Here is a 17,052-nt window from a genome sequence, read left to right as displayed (position 1 = left end):
GCCTTGAAAACTTACCTCTCAAAGTGGACACTCGAGAGGGTAAGTCGAGCAGAATGAACCGAACGCAGAGAAATGGCAATTTGCAATGGGAAGGAATTCAGTGATGTAGTTAATAGAGGTGTCATAAAGGGAAGAAATATTCAATCGACAGAGATTTGTTAATTAAAGGACAGCTCTACCTTGACCTAGGTGTCCATGGAAATTGAGGAGCCTTCTGAACGATAGGTCAAATGGTTGACCTAGTTTGACAATCCATGGACTCAGTTTCCGGTGTGTTCACTACATGAATGATCACACATAGCTAGCAAATCTACTCGTTATGATAATCAGAAGTTTTTTAGAAGAGGTTCTTCCGCGAGCTTTCAGTTGTATGTACCCATTGTTCGAAGTTCCATTATTTTTCAGGAGAGCGGTTTAAAGCTGACATATTTGTCTGCTATCTTTTGAATCTTCAAAGTTTCAACTTTTTAAACTTTCAAATTTTTGAATCTTCAAACTTTCGAATTTTCAAATTTTTGAATTTTCAAATTTTTAGACTTTCAGGTTTTGAAATTTTCTCAAATTCTGAAGTCTTAAAATCTTTAAAAGTATTTGAAGTTTTGAATACTTGAAAATTCAAGTTCTTCTGACTTCTCTATAAATATCTATAAATATCTTTCATATCAGACATACAAATTTGAGCTACTACAAATACCTACCAATATACCAACTATGGCTTAATAGAAGCTACTACTTATAATTCCCATCTCAAAATATTGAAAGTAGTCATCGTGTCGTAATCGATGTTGTTTATCTCAGAAAGTGCAGGCTCCATATCAACCTGCCCTAAAAAGGGTCTAGCTGTAGGTCAGGAGTAGCACACACGCAGGGTTGTTTGCTGTTTCAGTCTAGTTTCTTCTCGGAGACTGGTATCCAGACCCGAGTCTACGTCTTGTCTGACATCGATCGGACATAAACGTTTGGACGAACCAGGCAGGATTAAATTGCCACGACTGTCGTAAAGCGTAACGGTGGCGGCAGCTCGTTATTCCGTAATGGCTCGTAGACGCGCAACCGAGAAGTGCGAGCAAACACACACGAACAGGGGCAGGAGACACACGCACGGGGAATCAGGCTGCGCGGAAAGTTCGTCGGAGTTATGGCACGTTTTTCTCCTGAATTCATTAGGACGACAGTTAATTCAGAACGGGAGCAAGTTTCGAGAATATTTCCCGTTTAATATTCCTTCAGAGTAATTATTGTTGCTGCAGGGTACCCAATTTGCTCGCTGAATGTGTGGGTGACATTTTTCATTAGGACTTTGGGAAGGAGAGTGCTTCTGATCGATGATGAAGGGGTGTATTCGTGCAGAGATTTATAGGTAATTTGGTAAATTGTTTCGCTGTGCACTGAATGTAATCTCTATTGAACTGCTAGTAGAATGGTCTGTGTGTGGTCAGACACGAGTAGAAATTCCGTATTAGCTATGTTAGTATTTTGAACTTAATTAGGGATGTATTTATGGTATTTAGATATGTACTAAGGGTTTTATCGACCTTCAATTTACCTAACTTTCTATACATGTTGTAAGGGCCACCTACAATTTAATTTAATTTAATTCAAGTTAACAGGTAGAACCCATTTTTACATAGATGAATGATATAAAAAGAAGCACACAATAGAAAGTAGAATAAGAAAAAAATTACTTACAACACAACTCGATTTAATAATCAGATGGGTGAGTCTCCATAGCAACATAATACAATCCACATCTTCAATTTCGCTGCAGACTCCAACTTTCCCAGCGAAAGAAATCGAATGCAGCAGCAAAGTCGGTGCATTTCCCGAACACGTGCGAGCAAACAAAGTCACCATTAGCCTCCGTCTCAGCGTCTCATTTTTTCTGCTCCGCCGTCCCTGGCTCCGTCGCGGCGCCAGGCGTCCCGGCGTCCTCGGGCGAATCCCCCGTCATCTATTTTCCCTACATAATACACGAAGCTGCCGCGGAAGCTGCTTTAGAATCGCGTCGCTGCCGAGATCGCGGCTAGGCAGAGGCGTGCAGCGAACGCTCGAGCGGCCGTTTATGCGTGGCGTGGGTGTACGCGCGCGTTGAAGACGATAGATCGATCTGAAATTGCTTTGCTCCCTTGCGTCGTTTCGAGAAAAGGCTGTTTGCCGACGCTGCATCGAGCCTGTTCTTTTCTGTTTCCGGAAGCGCCTCCTTTTGGGATCCTCCTTTTCCGTGCTGCCTCGACGATTATTTAACGACGCCCCCGCACGCTCGAGTTTGACACACGCCTTTGCTTCTTTGTGGATCGTGGCTTTTCTGGGTGGCCATGGGTGTTTGTTTGCTGAATCTCTGTTGCTGTCCCCTTTTTGGGGCTTTGTGGAGTCTGAAATGGTTACCTGAGGGTCACTTGGAATGTATTTCATTATGTGAAAGAATTACTACAGAGCTGAGGAACTGTATATCAAAATTCTGTGCAATGGAAAACATAGATAATACAGGTCACACAGTAAACTTTCGATAACTGAAAAAGGTTAACTTGAAATAAGTAGATACTTATTTTTGAGATATTCTACTTGCATAAAACAGTTTCCATATATTGAACTGTACCATCCTCGTTGCTCCTCAAATTTCTTTTAAGTCACTAGCCTGTAACTTTGTCAGTAGATAAGTATTTCTTACTGGAAGTAATTCTTAAGATAAAACGTACATGAAAAGTTATGGGGAAGTATATTCCCAGTGACATGAGTAAGCGGAGTGTCTGACCGCATATGTCCTACTTCTACTGTCATCTCAGCCGTACTGCTGCTCACGCGATATAACAGCGATTTCACACATCAGCTGATCTACCCACATGGATTATTAACCTTGAAATGCAGCAATTTCTCAATAATTCTTTTTTATACTCCCTTTACCACATAAATTGACAATTCGAAAATATGTACTTTATCATTTCTGAAAAAAGTCGTATATTTGAAGGCTGAACATAATTAATGTCATTATCAATTCTTTGTATATTTCGATTTAGGGATCATTTCTGAAGGCTTGCAGTACATGGTTTCCTAGAATTGGATTTTCCGTGTAATATCTATAATTTCTGCAATAAAAGGATAACATATCGGAAACAGCCGAGATAGCCAGACGTACATTCTCTTGCTCGCTGGAATAAAAGTTCGCCAGACAAGATAGAAGTGACTTTTTTCACGTTTCATTGCTCTCTCTACCGGAAGCTCGTAAGCCCAGTTTTCGCTGGAACCGAGTTACCCGCGCTATTGGGAATCGGAAAGTGTTACTTTATCGGTCGATTGAAGCCCCCGTGGATCAAGAGAATTCTTTCCATCACATTTGCAAAATTGCAATTCTGGTCCCTGAATAGATGAAGGGAAGAAAAGACGCATCGATAGCCTCATTCACCCACACAAATTCCTTCACACTTTTCAATATTTCTATACTCCTCTTTACTCAAAAATAATTTATATAATTGAAATACTTTCGTAAAATAATGCTGTATAATTTTATCAATAGAGGTCAGCAGCTATTTTGTGGTATTTAAATAAGAAAATATACGTTGCCTTATAGTGGATCCTAAAAATTTAATACTTCCTCAGTCAGTTGCATTTTTATAGAACTCAGGTCCTCCTTTTCAACTTCAGATTAATTCCATTTTCAGAGGTTGACGATAGTTTCGATATTTATAGACCACTTCCGTGATTTAGTGACGTATTTCTGGGTTAAGTGCCCCTTAAACAAGCAAGACAATAAAACTGAGCGATATGTTTTTGAGAGGTTGCAATCGAAGGAGGAAAACAGGGGCTAGGGGGTTCGCATGAGTCGCCTGGAACCTCGTAATACGGTGGCAGAATCGGATGTCCATTTCCATGAGAATCGGTATTTAGTTCGCTGGGGATAAGGATTCGATCACATTCACGGATTCCCCTGCGACTTTTCTGGGTCAAGTATTCCCCGCAATAGGGATAAAGCGGGGGAATTTATGGACGACCATCTCTGGCGTTCCTTCGTGGGGGAAATTCATGTCTCTTGAGCCTTCTGGGTAATTTGACGAGACTTTATTTTCGTATTATTTACAATTCTTCCAATTTTGTGGCAGATATGATTGCCAGTAGTCCTTGACGTAGAGGGTGTCCCAGAACTGATGATAAAGGAAGAAAGAGGGTAATTGTACATGAAAGAATAAAACGAAAATGTAGAATAAAAATGTATGATATTTTCTAGTTCAGTATACTTATACATGGCCAAAATCCAAAGTCAATTTTCTCAAAAAGAAAGCATGATATCAAAAATTTCAGTATCAATCACCTTCTTTCCTCTTGTACCACCAGTTCTAGTACACCCTGTATATACACTTATTACACTAACAGTACTGATATATCCCACATTGCACAGCTTCAAAAACGTAGGAATATTCAAATATTCAGATATTCAAAAGCTCAAAAACTCCAATATTCAAATTTCGAACCTGAGGCTCTATTAAATCTAGTTCCACTTCACTCTCTCGTGGCATAGTAAATTAGAATAGCGTCAAGGCCACTCGAAAGAAGTTTAGAGGCCTCCATTTCATGTCGTCCGTCTTCCGGGGTGGGCCAATGAAATAAATAATTCATGAGGTCGAAGGACGCGCGAGCCAGTGAGAGCCAAGTCGGCCGAAACTCGTTATCGTACTCTGGCCAGGACTATTTCCGTTCGACGTCACACATCGCTCCTTACAGGAAGGTCTCTTTGAGTATACGTACTATTTGACCTCCCGAGGACACCCATCCTCGGCCTGACTCGATTTCAGACCTCCCCGCGAACAAGGAAGTCGTTTCAGGATGTTATACGGCTGGTTGACGACTATCAGTACGGACACTTTCGTGATTTCTCGCGATATCTCTCTATCGATCGTTTTCGAGGGACAAGGGACAGCGGCGAGTATCAGGGGGTGGGTTTCTGACTGGTAAACAAGCCTGAGCACGATCCTGATTAGCGTTGGCGTGAAGCGTGTCGTAGAGTGTTGTCTTGATACGAGCTGGCTGGTATTCTTTCAATTTAACTAGTCAGCAGCTTTGAGAATTCACATCGAAGTTACTGGTGGGTAGATCCTGAGTTTAGTGTCTTAGTTAACCCTGTTCTGTTGAAATTAGTTTGGTCTACTAGTAACTCTAACTTTGATTAGTGTCGCGGAGTTCTACTTGCTAGAAGTGAAAGTAGACTGAGCGATTAATGTTTGAAGTGTTTGGTCTAGAAATGCCAAAAAGAGGGGACAGATTGTTGACGAAGTGACAAAGAATTTTCTGAAGTTGCGTATTCAATATTTGAATACTTGAATATTTAAATATTTGAATATTTGAATATTTGAATATTTGAAAATTTGAAAATTTGAAAATTTGAATATTTGAACATTTGAAAATTTGAATATTTGAATATTTGAAAACCTGAATGTTTAGAATTTTGAATATCTCATTATTTGAAAATCCCAAGTGCATAGCAACTAATTCCTTTCTGTAGACAAATATAATTAAATAAGCCCCTTCTTTTTTGTTAGCCTTATACAAAAGTAATGTGGAATAGCTTCATTACTTTTCGTACCCTGATGAGAGAGAAGTAGATGAAGACTTTCTGATACCATAAGTAAGGTTTTCTCCCTCGTTTCGCGAGTCCTTTGTTCGAAGATTTTTCAACAGATCATCCAGAGGATAGATTAAATCGCGACACGTAATTTCGATAAGCCGATCCGAAGGTTAGCAGACAAAACGGACGCAGCGAACCGTGTCAAGAGTTCACGAGGAACTCTCATCGGACAGATCGACCTGCAGTGAAATAACACGCTTCAAATTCAGTAGCTACTCTTTTGGAATGAGCAGACTAGGAACAATCTGCTTATAATCGAAAACAGTCGTCCTTATAAAAATAAGAATTCATTTTCAGTAGGTAGTTATCCAAAATTTCAGAAAAATTCGATAAAATCTAAATTAAAAAATATCACATCTATTAACCTTCTATCTTAGATGCTCAGAAATCATATATCACTGAATTTTTTTTATGCTAATAAAAATGTGCAAACACCTTGCGAAAAACTAGCTGTCCTCTATAGAAAGTTTTCTGGAAAAGGAAGATAAAGAAATTTTCAAACACCACGAGAAAAGAGCGAGCTTAGCAGCAATATAATTGGCTGGAAAACGTACGATTTCGAACAAACTTCCTGCGGGATTATTAACGATAAGAATCTTGCGGGAGTTTTTAATCGGCGAGAAGCACGCGAGCGAAGGTTCCGTTTTGCATTTGTACCAGCAAAGCGACGACTATTATGCTGTTTCGCGTGGATATACCCACGATAATAATGTCCCTCCTCATGAGGCAAAAGAATAATGCTGTTCACGGAATGGATCTCTGCCTCTTCTGTGTCTAAGCAATCGTTTCTTCGTATACTTCCAGCTGGAAAACTTTTACATGGACTCCAGTACTTATGCAGGAAATTGCAAGCTGAATTGCAGCTCTTCTGTAAACTCATCACTCTCTGTGTGAATATGTTTCTCTTTAAGATTTGCTTTAAAAATTATTTCTGAGTCTTAATATCAAGGTTCAGGTTTTTAAGAAACTTAAAAAATTAGTTTTATTTCAGATTCTTTTGTTTGTTATTTCACAATGAATTTTCTGTAGGTTTATAGATAGTACTGTACCACCTATCTATTTTCTCCTAGACTCAATCATCGAATCAGTAAAAAATTCACAAACTCGAATTTTTGACAGTGGAAGATTCTTAAAAATACATCCCCTAAGACTCTACTTAATTAGTCTCATAAAACTTGTTTATTTTTCTACTTTAAAATTCCTTTTTACTCATTTATCTGTTTATCATAAATATAGCCAGCAATCACTCTCAATCCTTCGATCGCTCAAGTTGCAGTGATTCATGTTCCCTCATCCGAAAAAGTTCTCCTCTTTGAAGATCAGAACCCCTAACAATGGACCAAAGGCACGTAGTTCGCATAGACACGACAGAATTGCATCTTTCGGGTCCAGAAACACGGTATCCTAAGGACGTGATCCGGGCTGGGTCAAGGATAGGCAGGATGTGACGTCACGGACCGCCAGAAGATCGATATCCTAGCTACCGGGTGGCGTCACCGCAAAACGCACTGTCTACTCCTTGTTGACCTTACACGTGCCAATTTTCCTCCGACTCGTGCCACAGCTGCCAATCCCTGTTGGACGATCTCTCCTCTTTGCCAGTGGAACAGGTGTCCCTTCTATATGCACTGACTTTTCACCTTGCAAGCTTGGGAGACTCAGGGACTCTGATTTAGAAACTGTAACGTAGTATTTAGTAAATCTTGTCGTAAGTATTGCCTGACCCCTCAGAATCATTGAATCATTCAGAAGACCCTGTCTTTAGAAGTGGCTTAAGGAAGGTCTGACTTTTACTAGGGTGACTTTGTGGGGGCTGTAAAATTTGCTGTCCCTGAGGATTCGCCTTATCCCACGATGTACCATTTTGGGGGTACTTTGTCTTCAGAACTGTCCTCTTGAAGATCTGATCTTGATCTAGGTGATCGAAGTATTTTGCCAAGTCCATAAGATCCTTCAAGTCAGGCTCCAGTTGGAGGCAACTTGCTCGGGCCACCCTCTAGAAGTTGTAGAATTTTCAGCCAGTGGGGATTGACCTTACCCCTAGGTCTGTCATTTTGGGGTACTTTGTCTTCTGAATTCTCTTCTCCAAGACCTGATCTTGATCTAGGTGATCGAAGTATCTCGTAAAGCCTCGAGGTCCTCGATAAGATCCATCCAGGCTGGATCTAATCGTGGACCAAAGGACTCTTTGTAATATTGCTGAAGGATTATCTTCTCGCGACAGCTTTCATCCTCGAGGAACGGCATAGAAACGGTTTTGCTCCTCGTTGACCTCACACGCGCCGATTGTCCGTCGTTTCGCTTGTCAAGGTTGCTCTGGAGGAAACCCTTCACGGACAATGATTTCTTTCAGATTGCTGAGGCACGACATGTATAAGCGATCTATTCTGAGGCCGACAACGAGGAATCCTCTCCCCGACGATATGTATCGTGGATTCTTTTGCATAAGAGCACCGCCTCGGCGCCTTGAATAATATTTAAAGGCAGCCTTAGTCCCCTGACGCCCTCTCAGCCTCCTTTATTCGTGCGCGAGGCACGCCACTCGCTGTCTAAATAACGTAGTATGTTTTCCTCTAGGAGGAAATTGAACTTCATTTTTTAGCCGAGAGAATCGCGTCGAGAGTTCCTTTACTCTAGAAGAAGTTCCGCATTACAATGGGTCACGTTGAATCGTATTAAAAACATCCAGCTACTTAGAAAGAAAGAGAACTTGAGGAATATCTCTTGTAACAATTGTGTCGCTGATTAAGGAAGTGGTCTAAGCAAAAAATCGAAGAATATTGAATTCAACGTGACTCTCAGGTACAGAAATATGAGTAAGGAACTTTATTTTTTCAGAGCTTCCATTGAACCTATTGTCATAATTGCCTTCTAGTTAATTGATCTATATACATCTAACAATAACTTAACTTCAGCACCTGAAATTTAAAAAAAATTCTGGGCAAGAAATCATCACACTCTTAATTACCACTATATCTTAATTAATTCAGTTTCTCTTCAAGAATCATCTCAAATTTTCGCTAATATCTTTCTCTTCTGTTCCCAGATGCTGAAGTCCTGCAGGACCCTGAGTATGACGGTGCGTGGACCAGCTTTGGATCCTCGTTGCAGAGTGGGCCATCCTGTGTGGTCCACTTCCGGTCGACAGCAGTCCTGCAGCTGGATGGACCGTCAAGGTCGACCAGCTTCTCCACCACCTGTGTACCCTTCCAGAGACTCGAGGTATTGTCCAAGGACAAGAAAGGTCGAGCTCTGCATCGAACCTGGCCAATCCCTTGGTTTGATGATCAGGGGTGGCCTCGAGTATGGTCTTGGGATCTACGTCACTGGGGTGGACAAAGACAGTGTGGCTGATCGGGCTGGACTGTTGGTGAGAATTATTGTGACGACTAGAGTACTGTCACCACGCTTTTGAGTTTCTATTTCTACTTTCAATTTTTCAATTTTTTATATTTTCATCTGTTCTGTTTTTCGTCGACCTTCAGTTCTCTGGATTTTCTAGTTTTTGAAAGGATTTCAGTTTTCGATATACAAAGGGAGAAAGTTATTTTCTGTCTCCAGGTGGGTGATCAGATCATCGAGGTAAATGGGCAGAACTTCGAGGAGGCGACACACGATGAGGCAGTGCAGATCCTGAAGACGAATAAGAGGATGACGCTTCTGATTCGAGATGTGGGGAAGGTGCCTCATTCCTGTACCACTAGCCAGCCTATCGTTATGCCAACGTCTAGGTACCCTGACCACGACCCCATGCTCCTGGAAAGCCCTGGAAATCATCGACCACCTAGCCCTTCGTAAGAAATAACCTTTTTTATTCAAATTTGCGCAGCCTGATAATTAATAAGAAATTTTTTAGAATTGATAGAGATGCAGGAAATATAGAAAATATAATTAAATTGAAAAATATTTACAAAGTGTCCATTAACAATTTTGAAGGGTAGAAACAAGTGTTAAATTCCCTATTGAATAATAATACCTCTTTTAACTAAAACTATCTTGCACATTATTCTTTCTTAAATGTCTGTATTCAAATTTTTTTTCTACCATTTTTTCAGTATTGCCAGCGACTGGAGACATCGAGGCGGTGTGCACACAGTCTCAGCCGCGACAGCTGCAATGGTAGAGGAGAAGGCGAGGGTGGTGCTCGCTAGGAGCGAAAGAGCAGCACTCTCTCAACTTCTTGCTGACTACAGGACACGCAGATTGACAATCGAGGAGCTGGTGGTCAGCTTAAGCGATCTGCTGAACACACACGAGAAACTGACTCTGCTGACTGAGCTTAGAGAACTCGTCGATAGCAAGGACAGGGCTGCCTTTGACGATCTGGTTTATAGGCCTCGCGTTTCCATGACAAGGGTATGCTTCTCAAAGTTAATCTATCTATAATAAATAGAGTGGAGATGAAGATCAATTTTCAAATTTTTGAATTTCAAACTTTTAAAATTTTCGAATCTTTAAATATCAAATTTTTTCAAATTTCAAACGTTACAGTTTTCAAATATTTATATTTTGAATTTTTAAATATTCATATATTCAAATTTAAAAACAATCGTTTTGAATTTTCAAATCCAGAAAATCTTGAATGCTCAAATTTTAATAATTTGAACTTCTCTAAAGGGTAAGGTAAGTGTCCCAGTAAATGACCCTGTCCCGATACGTGGACATTAACGCTATTAATTAAATTCTAATATAAAACCAGTATTACTAATAAAAACCAAAGAATATTATCATAAAATAGTTCAGTTACTGGGACACAATTCAAGTGTTGAGATATATACACATTTTTCGGTTACCCATTTACTGGGACATTTGACATCTTAAACGTCCAGGTAGTGGGACATTTATTTACTTTATCCACTTCAAGAGAAACCCAAAGTGGAACGAGTCTTAATGCCTGTTTCAGAGGAAAGGTGATCGTGCCCACTCGGACCTAATAGTGACGCCATCCCTCCACGATCTCCCGGTAAGTGAGCAACTTCATATATTCTAACTTACACACGTCTACGAATCTCACTTGTCACACGATATTTTCTCTCTGTTTATCTCCGTCTCTCGGGACCTGTATAGAAAACTCTACTGTTGTCTCTGTCTTTTTCTCACTCTCTGTTCTGCGTTGTCCACTGTAACTGTTAGACCCGTGACTGTGTCTCTACCTTCCCGTCCCTGAAACCCGCGAGCAGCCTGCTCTGAAGACACCTTCCTCGTGGCTGGTTTCCAAAGGTGCGATCAGTCCAGGTTTCTCGCGGGGAGAGGACGATCTGGTATGCTCGTGACCCCCTCACTGAATGTGTCCAATTAGAACGCAATGAATCCTACAATAGCTGCCAGATACGAACCGAGGAGAACGATTCGAGGGGTACACATTTGAAAAAAAAAAAAAAGAAAAAAAAGAAATAAAAGGACTGCGAAAGAAGGATAACTGATAATCGTTTGGAGAGGTGCGAGGGGAGATGGATACATGACGTCAACAAGAAGCCTGAAAGGGTGGAGGGAGGGAGTTCCTGGAAAATGTCCAGGAGGATCGTCGAATTCGCAAGACACGTCTCGCGATTAAGGGGAAATGTCGATCCGAGAGACGAACTTTTGTTTTTGCTTAATTGCTGCCGCGGTGACCTGTGAAGCATGTCTCGGAAATCTCTTCCTGCAACCCCTTCTTTCTTTTCTCTTTCAAAGTAGAGGCATCTGGTCTGTCTTCTATGGCTTCTTCTACTTCTCTCTCTATCTCTCTTCTACTACTCGATCGCTAGCACCTTTGTATCTCTTTCTCTCTTTCTCTCTGTGCTCTGCTTGTCGTCTCGCTTCCGCGCGCTTTTTGCCAGCCACTGTCGCATTTCCGGTCTGCGCTCGTCGGTGTACCTTCTGACAATGAGCAACGTTCCGAACGAACTGTCTTGCGTAGTGCTCGAGTGTGCAAATATTCGAAGCCTGACGATGGAATTTATGAAAGCGATTTTCTCTGTTATGCAAAGCGCTCCTTTTTTGTTCTCTGTTTTTTTTCTTCTTCTTTTTCTTTTGTTGGAATAATTTTGAGGGTGAATGTGCACGAGGGTAAACGTAGGCTTCGAATATTTCAGCATTCTCTGTGTGTCTGGATGCGTTTGGATAGATGCTTGCAAAATTAGGAAGCACAGAATGCGCAGTTAGAATAGTTTGCCTCTGGGTTTCTTTTTCACGCTGACTACAGCGAAGGAGACAGTAAAAAGTGCGACCTTTTTCGAACGAGTTCGCCTGAGCTTTGCTGGATTTCTGTTTCGTTCTGTCTTGCCTTGATCGCGTGCGCGATTAGGAACCTAATTAGCGAAATGCTGAGCAGGAAATTAATAATAGTATACATAGAGGCATACCAGTTTGGAATGATCCACATTTTGGAGTGAATTATTAATCTACTAAAAATATTTCTCATAACGATGTTTATCTATTAACAGCTAAAACAGCTTAAGTATGTTTAATAAAATATACAAGCACTGCTCTAAAAATTTCAAGCTATGAGGCCTCTAAAATTCTTAACTAAAAACGAACCTTCAGCTCAAGTTAATTTTCTGAACCAAAAAATGAAATTTTCTAACATTTTCTAGAAATTTCTCATTATAAAACCAAAGATGAAGGTTTAATTCTAAAGTATTTTTTTTTAAAAATCAAGATCTTTCTTCTAAATCGCGCACTCGATCGCAAGATGCTAATAATGAGAGTAGTAGACCAGAAATCGGCCTAATTTGATCGCATCTCGCGCTGGAAAGTATTCGGAAGCTTCCTAAGCTCTCGTCCAGTCGTCGTTTCGCGCTTCGAGATCGGGGAAGTGAGACAAGATCCACGAAAGAAGGTGCCAGCCTCGTCCAAAGCTCGGGCAAGCTCGCTGACCGGCCGGTTTCGTAGCCAACGAGTTTCAGAGCACCGCCAGCGTCAGTCCCAGACGATTCCTCGACAGAGTGGTCCCCGAAATTTTCGCTTTTCTTGGGTTCCATTAGCTTCAGTCTTTAACTCTTGTTTTCCAATGTCCCCTTCCATGGATGATATGAATACGAATATTCCTTCCATATGAACGAAGGTTGACGAATGTTGGTCCAAGAAGGGTAAATCAACTCCAGTATTGGAGGCCTGTTTTAAACAAAGTCAGTCGAGAAATCGATCGAATGATGCTTGATTAATGATCCCAGCTTACACACGCTTTCACGGTTCACGGTCCTGCAAATCGAGGTCGCAGACTCCGTGATCTTTGAACGGAAGAGGGCCGCCGGAAACAGTCGTAAATCAAGCGTCATCTGCGCGATGACAAACGTCATTGCCGCGACGATCGATGACAAATCGCTGCCAAATTGGCATTGTGGTTAATTAGTATGAATTGGACCAATAAACGGAGGATGAATTGGCACTATACAGGGAATTGATAGTTGATGTGTTTCGGAAACGAGAGGTCTTAAAAATTCTTTACAATTTCGTTGTAGTTTTGTTCTGATTAGTTGAAGTTTTCAGTTATTTTTTTGTAGATAGAAAATTTGGGAATTTCAATATTTGAAAGGTTCAGAATTTGAGAAGTTTAATATTCAGAAGATTCAAGATTTGAGAATCTCAATCTTTAGAAGATTCTAGATTTGAGAATTTTAATATTCAGAAGATTCGATATTGGAGAATTTCAATATTCAGAAGATTCAAAATTTGAGAATTTCGTAAAGTTTTATAACTTCAGTATTTAAATTTCTCTTAATTTGACAGTTCTCAAATTCGTCAGTTTTGAAATTTATATTCGAATTTCTCCAAGTTTAACAGTTCTGAACTTTGTAAATTTCAAAACTTCGAAGCTCCAAAATTTACATACTTGAAAATCTCAGCGTTCGAAAATGTCAAGATTTAGACACTTGAATATTCAAAAATTGGGAATTAACTACTGTGGGGCATTTCTATATTTGACACCCTTGTCGAAGAAAGATGCTAGAATGAAAAATGCTGGACTAAACGAAAGGGAAAAGAAAGAAACATTGTCGAAGAAGTGCTCGTTGGCGATCGAAACCGGGTGCAAAGTGGCAAACGGCAAAAGGCATGACAAGGGGTCTGGTGATTTCTCGCAGAGGGGTTGTTGCCGTCCTGGACGACTGCTGGACGTCGAAGGAGACCCTCTCGGAGTGACAGGACCTCTCCTGCCGAGGGATAACCAGGAATATAGATCGCCCAGCGAGGACAGCGGCCTGGGGGCCGACATGCCCAGGACCAGGTCGAGAACATTTCAATTCGATCTCGCCATTCCGAAAATCAGACTCTTCTTCCCTTTCTATCTCCCTAAAATCTCGAACATCAAGACTCTCTGTAAATCGTCAACCAGGATAACTCCCCTACCATCAATCTCTGGCAATGTCTCGTACAAGTCTCTAAGCTTCTTGCTCTGCTAATTGCAGCCGCGATATTCGATTATCGCTACAATCGAACTCCCACGAAGTTCGCCTTAAAGTCACCCCAAGCCTCTTGCCAACTTCAGAACCATAAGTAACTCGATTTCGCCTGGAAACGCACAGACAATGGAATCAGTGCATCAACCTGATTTCTCGAATCCAACAGGAAATCCTGCAATTATATAACAACATGATAATCCCAGAATCTTCATCTCCCAACCCCTTCAACTCATCCTAATTCCACAGACAGTCAATCCAAATTGATTTCGCTCGTCCCTGAAGAAATCACTCTTGGTTTCCTCAGGAACAAACTGAACACCAACCCCTCTCAGCCCCTCGTATCCCAGTGGCGAATAATTCCCTCTCGTGATCCATTTCTCGCGACTCGAAGCCGAATTCCTCGACTTCCGCAGCGTGCTTCGGGGAATCCCTAATTGATCTTGAATTCAACGCTCGCGCGAAGAGGGGCGAGGGAAAAAACGGTGGGACACGCGATTCGGGGCGAGGAGAGGGGGAGGATGGCAGTAATGGCGTTTCTGTGTCGGATATACGAGGTACATCGATATTTCATTTCCTAGCAGGCCTGATCTGGCTTTAGTATCTATCCCGCGTTCACGAACGCCCACCCCTCCTCGACGACCCACCCCCTCGCTGGTAGCAGGTATGTACACAGATAAGCAGGTACGCGCGGAGAAAACGGCTGGTAACGCGCGAACATGTGTGTCCTTTGTGTCGGCGCGTGGGCGGCGGTCGGCTCGTGTGTTTGGCGTGGGTGGGCGCGGGATGTATCGGCGGTCAGCTTTGTACGGATCGTTCGATCAATTTGCGAGGGACGGGCCATGGGATTTCTTCCCTTGTCGCGGTGTCGGGCACGTACAGGTTCCTCCAGGCGAAGATTGATTGGAGTCGGAGCGTATGAATGGAAGGGAAATCGATTCTTGGCGAGGGCGAGATTTTTTTTAGAGTCCCTGGGATATGGGGGATTGTTGGAGGTTCTATTTGTTTAGGGAACAGGTTCAATTTGTAATAGCTGTTTGTGCAGAGTGTCGGCTACCGATTTTAGTATTCCGGCATTTCTGAAGTTTGATAACTCAGTGTTTGAATATTTGGATATTCAAAGTTTGAATATGTAGCTCACTATTTTCATATTTGAATGTTTGAAAACCTAGAAGTCAGAAAATTGGACTATTTTAAAATCTTTAATCTTGAAAATTTAAATATTTGGATATTTAGAAGCTTGAAAGCTTCAATATTTGAATATTTAGAATCAGGAAAATTTGAAACACTGAACATTTAGAAATTCAAAAACTTGGAAACTTGAAACACTTATGAAAAAGTAATTTCGTCGTAAGTAAATTCCCCTGAATCGATATCCTTCAGTGGCATCACGAAAATATAGTGTTAGATATAGTTCGCGGATCGAAAACACACAGAAAATGGCATTTGCATATTTCGGCACGATATCAGATTTTCGGACAGCATTCGATTATTGGACGGCGGATTAGGCGACGATGAATGGTCCGTTTCCATTGAACGTTTGACAGGATTCAGATTTGGCTATCTGATCGTTTGTATTGTTCGATTCCCTCTTTCTCTGGTTTTCTTTAGCTCATGTTCCATTGTAAACCCCGTCAGTTGAGGGATTGATCGATAATTCGAGGCTAGCATAACCTGTGTATTTATTCCACGAAATTTACCAACTGGTAGAGTAGAGTTACCTCAATGTATTCATGACAGTTTGCATTATACTTCCTCTATGGCGCTAAATTGTTCTGAATTAATATTGAGGGTTGTAGCTCGATACTTAGTCTATTGTCTTTCCAAGATTGCCCGCGTAGAATTGAAATACAGTGTTCCAGAAATTAGAATTCAGAAAATTAAAACAAGTGTATGAAAAGACTACAAATTGCTGAATCAAAGATTTAAATATCTAAAAATTTGAGACTTTGATACGCTTGAAAATTCAAAATTTTTAAAATTTAAAACGTTGGAAGTTATGTTTCAGATATTTAAAAACTTGAAAATTCAAGAGCTTAAAAATCTGAAAATTTATAATTCAAATATCTAAAAATTTAAAAACACAGATTCGAGTTTCCTGGAAAATATTTTATTTCTGTTTCTCATGATCAGATTATGGGTATTTTTTGGTCATTTTTCCCTCCATAACTGCCATCAAATTTTTCGAGGTAAATAAAATACGGGCAACCCTCCTCGCCCCCTGACTGTGGTGCAGCAGAGCAGTTCGTGCCACAAAAAAGGAAAATCAACAAGCAACCCTCGGGGCACGTTACTGAAGTCAATACTCAAAATCTGCCCACTGCAGTCAAATATCGGAGGTTTATGCGGCGAAACGCGCACCTACGTTAACACGAATGGCCCTTGAAAATTTAGTCGACCCAGGTTCTAACACCAGGTCGTATCCCAGGCAACAGAATGAAACAAATGAGCTCCGGGAGAGTCAGCAGTGTCGTAATCGTTCCGTGGGTGAAATGTTCGTCGAGAAAATTGTGCGCGCCATTCTTCTCGCTTTTCGATAAATTCGATAAAATAATAACCGAGTATCGTCGCGGTTAAAAAGGAAAGTAATACACGGTGGCACCTGTATCTACGACAGTGATGTTATTAGAGATCGTTGATCGTTGATTCGGTTGATTAATCGAAGAGGTGTTCGAAAAATCAGTTTTCTCGATGAATCGAAGCGACAGTATCCTCATGACTGAGCATTCGCGCCCTCTTGACCGATCGATGGGCACCTGCGACTCTTAAACTTCAGCGAAGGACGAGCCAGCGAACGGAAATAGATTTGGCTCGCGCGACTTATGATCATCCGCAACGGAGCACGTATCGATGCCCGACGTGTGTGGTGCTCATTAAATAATCGATGGCAAACGTATAAATAACTGCAACAGGGTCCCTCCACTGTGACTCGAGCTCGTATGTGTTCTATAATTCTCGCGAACCTGTCTGGGTAAGCTATTCCAGTCCTCTTCTTGATTCAAGTTTTGTAAATAATGCTAATACATGTAGATATTTCAAATTATTGGAAATATATTTGGA

The 17,052-nt window shown here is 41.2% G+C and overlaps 1 protein-coding gene across 4 annotated transcripts in view; it reads left to right on the top strand.

Moving 5' to 3' along the window:
- Window positions 1–17,052, top strand: part of Dysc (whirlin protein dyschronic) — an 81,930-nt gene that overhangs the window by 37,468 nt on the left and 27,410 nt on the right. For 3 of the 4 annotated variants that reach the window (XM_076386523.1, XM_076386524.1, XM_076386522.1), the window contains exons 5-9: window positions 8,661–8,984; window positions 9,176–9,408; window positions 9,670–9,970; window positions 10,518–10,577; window positions 13,678–13,820. In XM_076386523.1, coding sequence (XP_076242638.1) covers window positions 8,661–8,984; window positions 9,176–9,408; window positions 9,670–9,970; window positions 10,518–10,577; window positions 13,678–13,820 — 1,061 coding nt within the window. The remainder of the gene's footprint in view (window positions 1–8,660; window positions 8,985–9,175; window positions 9,409–9,669; window positions 9,971–10,517; window positions 10,578–13,677; window positions 13,821–17,052) is intronic. The other variant, XM_076386525.1, reaches the window with a different exon arrangement.

The sequence above is a fragment of the Calliopsis andreniformis genome, chromosome 10 (genome assembly GCF_051401765.1).
Source record: "Calliopsis andreniformis isolate RMS-2024a chromosome 10, iyCalAndr_principal, whole genome shotgun sequence".
Lineage (NCBI taxonomy): Eukaryota > Metazoa > Arthropoda > Insecta > Hymenoptera > Andrenidae > Calliopsis > Calliopsis andreniformis.
Note: the sequence above shows the minus strand (reverse complement) of the source record. Positions and strands in the feature narration are given on the sequence as shown.